Consider the following 4918-nt stretch of genomic DNA (forward strand, 5'->3'; position numbering starts at 1 on the left):
GAGCACCGAGTCCTTAGCAATGGACTGCCCAGTGTGTAGGTGAAAGACGGTCTCTCGCTGATTGTTCCGCCTGAACGGAGTGTCAGTGGTTCTGAAGAAGAAAAGGAAGAGATAAGTTACTCCTACTAGAAAGGGACCTATATAATTTCATACGCTATTACCATCTTAGGCAAAGACATATTTCCAAGAGTAGAGAGCATGATTTACGGCTACAACCTTAGATAATGATAATCTGAGGAGTCTATCTTATGCTATCGGATTCTCTAACCCTGCTTACTTACCTTCTAGCCTACGAAAAAGACCTGCTTATCGAACTGAACTTCAATGAGACTACGCACTTGTGGCACACACGCTATATCATCTCTTCATCCCGTAAAAAGGAAATGAGCCCATTGATTCACCTATCCCAACAGCAGAATTATTGTGAGGAAAGCCCAGGAGAGATCTTAGCCTGTAGGGTTATTCTTACCCTTGGCCTTCTTCTCCTCGTTTTCATTGGGTCACTGCACTAAAGCTAAGGATTTATTTTCTTAGTTACATGAGTTCGATCCCTTTCTTGTCCTCTTCAATCTTTGAAAGCTCAGCCAATCCGAGAGTTTGTTTAAGATAAGAGTCTTTCTATGGGAATAAAGAGAGGGTACTGATTTCTTTTGCACTTGTTTTCGGGCAATCGTACCTCTCCTTCCTTTAACAAGTAAGCTCTTTTCTCTATCCAGACTCTATCGAGTCAGTACTTCATGCCTTACAGTCGAGTAAGAAATTACCTTCCTTTATCAAGTAAGCATTATTATCTCCTTTGAATTCGTATGGTTGAAAGTTGCCGAGAATGGGTTAGAGCGGGTAACATAAGAAATTCCTGCGAAAGCTCCATCAATTAGATTGTCTTTGCGTTGGGGTTGAAAGCTCGCTCGGTTAATGGACTTGAACCCAGACAATGGACATGTCCCAACTTCCTTCCTATTAATTGAAAGTTGGTAACTTAGGCTGAATTCTCTTCGGACTCAGAATATGGTACCAAAGAGGAGGGTTCGCCCATAGTAGAAGAAAGTCTGCTACCGCCAACGAGTATGAAAAGGCCCTTTTCTTAGAGGGCTTGTCGCTCCTCCATCATATGCCTTCCTCGAAGACAAAGAGTTAGTTACTTAAAGCTTAGATTGTTGAATCGGAATCTGGTACCCAATCTTATATCGTGGAGAAAACCTCCCCCGCCACTGAGCCAGACGATGACGATGCGGTAGTTGATATAACGGGATCACTAGCTGATACCACTCATCTTGCTGATTCAGTAGTAAAAACTACTTATACCGTTGAATTACTTTCTTTATTAATGCAAGTCAGAGGGGACTACTTAGGAATCCTCAAACAAAATAGCACTCTTTCTATTTCTTGAGGCAAAATCCAATTCATCGAAAACGAGGGAACTTTCGTTAGTCAATATCCCAAACATAGGGCTTATGTGATACCTGTTGGATTAACAGCCTAGACCGAAGAAAATAACAAGTAAAGCAGGTCAGGTGTGAAACTTTTACGTCTAAGTAAGTGAAGTTGTGCTAACCGGTCCTATCCTAGATCCAACCGAGTTGGGAACGAGCTAAAGTGGATTGATCCGGTCGACGTGGCTAAGCTGAAAAAAGAAGGGAGCCCTATATATTCTATACTGTATTGATGGCTCATTTTGGCTCACTTCCTCGATATGGGATCGAAAATGTTAAGTACTCAGATTTATTAGAGAGGTAGCGGGCTAGCTGTACAAGCAATTCGACCATATATAAGGGTAGGGTAAGGTCCCTCAGGCCAAGCCCATCAAAGGCTCCCCTAAGAGTTAGATTAGTACCGGCTTGATGATTCCTTTTTGAAAGGATAAGCCTAAGAGATTGCTAGCGAGAATAATTGAACTGAACATTGAAAGACTACTGCTTACAACTCGCTTTCTGTCTTATTTGCTGGCCTTTAAGATGACTGGTACTAGGTAAAAAAAAGGATATTACAATAATAATTGTGCACCCAGAGTAGACCAAAGCAGCTTCACTCACTTTCTGCTAGCTAGCTTGCCCGCGGGTAAAGCCTAGCCTACTTTCTTGCTACAGATAGATACAGAGAGATATACAATTCGCTTCTATGGCTTGCATCTGAGGGGAACTCAGACTCATAATAAATTTAGCACACAAGAGGGTAGGGCCTCAACTCACAATCTCTAGAACAGAAAGATAGCCCTCGGGCATAATTGAGTACTTAATATAATAGATTAAGTACTTCACTTCTTTCAAACTAACTTGTCCTAGCTAGATTACTTAGTTCTCTCTTGCTCCCGGCATCACATCATAGGGCATTATGGTTGGTGTGCTCGGATGGTTCCGATCAGTCTTTTGCAATGGGATCTGCTACGCTTACTGTCATGGTCTTTATCGTTGGGCCCGCTTGCAGACAAACCAATCTAAATAAAAAGAAGTGCCTAATTTTATAGTACAAAATAATAGGTTGCATACGAGGCAAGAATTCTCATCGGGTGCCAGCGATCCATAGAAATAGAAAGCCCCGTTTCGTATGGTACCACTACCACACCACATTATTACCCCGGTCACGCATAGGCCACTACGCCTTTTCGGGTGGAAAGGATAGAGTTCCGCGGAGGTGTCTTCTGGTCACAGCCTAGTTCTTCTCCCTTCTGGTAAACAATCAGAATGAAAACAGAGCAAGAACCGCTTTCGTTTTGGATTCGGCTTATAGCTCCTTTATAGCCTGCCTTGTGTTGCTATTAAATGGCGAAAACTTCTTTGCACCCCCTTTGTTTGTTTGAGTCTTCAATAAGTTCGTTCCACGAGCCTTCTGACGAGGATACGCCAGAGAACAACTAAACGTATTAAATGACAAAACTTAACCCTGTTAAGATGAGTAAGCCCCCGGGTGGATGCGCGTGAGAAGAACTAAACTACAAGACTCCTACCTAATATCTTGCTATAGGCGCTTTTGGCTTTTGACTTGTTTATGTATGATTACGATAGAACTAGGGGCGCTAGCGTTGATGCAAAATTCCTATTCTTGCCTAAGCCTTCTACTTACTTTTCGAGTATAGCCTTGTGAGGAACTTAACTTTAGCTCTTCGAATGACAGAAACATCTTTCTTGCTCTATGCGAAGAATAGCCCTTAAAGCTGGGGAAGGAAGAAGTGTGAAAGCAAGCAAGTCAAATTCAGGCACATTAGTAAGTTCTTTTCTCTGAAGAATGTTCGAACTCAGACATAGATGACTGGGATCACTACACTGGCTTTGTTGGTTGGTTTGAGGTAGGCAAGTAAAGAATAAGAAATTAGGCAGGGACCACGCTACACTCTCACCTCTCTCGAGCTACAGGAACCCTAAGCCAGGTATGATGCTGACTTTGCAAGCGCAGGGAAAAGAGCTGGTAGTGATTCTTCGGGACAAAGGCCAAGGGTGAAGCCGGGGAAGTTTAATATTTAATCAATTCATAAATGACATCGCCTTTAGGGGCGCCGTTTTCATCCAACTAGAAATATCGTATGAGAAGCAAAAGAATGTTACGTTACGCCCAAAAGTCCCATGCATCCTTTCTTTCTTTGGTCAACAACCAAGCACAACTCAATAGAATGAATTCTTCAAGACTCCTACATGAACTTTCTGTCTGGAGGGAATCAATTTTTCTCAATCAATCACTACACTATGTTTCCACTCCATTTTCATTACGAAGATGTCTCACGTCAGGATCCGTTGCTCAAACTGAATCACGCCAACGTTATGGAAGTTCCTAGATCGTGTGAAATAAGACTAGTACCAAAGGCACCCTATGATTTCATAATCAAAAATGGAAAATTGGCTATGGAGATTCCGCGCGGTCAGAAATTAATACAGACACACAGGGGTTCGACAGGAAAGTCGTTTCGATCAAATCCATTCTTGGGGTCAAATAAAGACAAAGGATATGTCAGTGACCTAGCACGACAAAGCACTCTCCGAGGGCATGGAATGTCTAATTTTTCGGTAAGAATCTCGACAGTAATGTCTCTGGTGGATTCTCCGGTCGAAAGACGGCTAAACTCAATTCAATTCTCGATGGAAACGGAGTTGTTCGAATTCTCCCCGGAACTGGAAGATCATTTCGAGATCTTCGAACATATTCGAGGGTTCAATGTGACTATTGTAACTTCGGCCAACACACAAGATGAGACTTTACCACCGTGGAGCGGCTTTTTGCAAAAAGATGAGGGAGATTCTGAGTAAGAGATGTTATGGACGAATTGTTTGAAGCGTTTCTTCCCTTTATTGAAAAAGTTGGAGAAGCTGCCGGGCTTAAGGAGGACTCTGATGCCACATCTTCACTTGACTTCAAGCAGGAAGTAGACCAGCCGTCTGAAGCCTTTAAGAATAGAAAGAAGGTTGAGGCTGATTGGACCCTCTTCGTGCCTGACTTCTCTATTGATCTGACCGGCTCGATTGAGACAGAGAGTAAAGGTGCGAATCGGCTAAAAGGCTGAGTCCGAGACTGGGAGAAGAACTTGCAAGAAATGCAGACTTCGCTCCGCACCTTTAGGTAAAGATCCCCAATGTCCAATCTTCCTTTTATGGAGATATTCTTTTATGTAACTTCCGGTAAGAAAGGGGATAGATTATCGAAAAAAAGATGTGCGCACGAGAGGATTCTAACTTTCATACATAGAAGAATGATTGGCAAAGCACTCGAACAAAGCCCTTAGCTTCTAACTTCATTCATTCGAAAGGTCGCTGGAATTTAGTTAGGAGCAAATCCGTCACTGGACGAGGAAGGAAAGGGAAGGAAGATATGTACAAGAGAAAAAGTATATTAGAAAGCGTTAACAAGACTATCAGACCAAGAACAGAACTGCTGGAGGAACAACTACCTAAGGCTGAAAATGACATAGAATAAGTGGAATCTCATGCACACT

At 42.5% G+C, this 4918-nt stretch overlaps 1 protein-coding gene across 1 annotated transcript in view; it reads left to right on the forward strand.

The window, feature by feature from the left end:
- Positions 1 to 2717: 2717 nt before the first annotated feature.
- LOC127744542 (60S ribosomal protein L5, mitochondrial-like) overlaps positions 2718 to 4918 on the forward strand; it is a 2935-nt gene continuing 734 nt past the window's right edge. Inside the window, exon 1 of the mRNA XM_052256656.1 lies at positions 2718 to 4918. This exon is cut by the window's right edge and continues 734 nt beyond it. Coding sequence (XP_052112616.1) covers positions 3627 to 4235 — 609 coding nt within the window. The 5' untranslated portion in view covers positions 2718 to 3626 and the 3' untranslated portion in view covers positions 4236 to 4918.

This window comes from Arachis duranensis, unplaced genomic scaffold (assembly GCF_000817695.3).
Source record: "Arachis duranensis cultivar V14167 unplaced genomic scaffold, aradu.V14167.gnm2.J7QH unplaced_Scaffold_57499, whole genome shotgun sequence".
NCBI lineage: Eukaryota > Viridiplantae > Streptophyta > Magnoliopsida > Fabales > Fabaceae > Arachis > Arachis duranensis.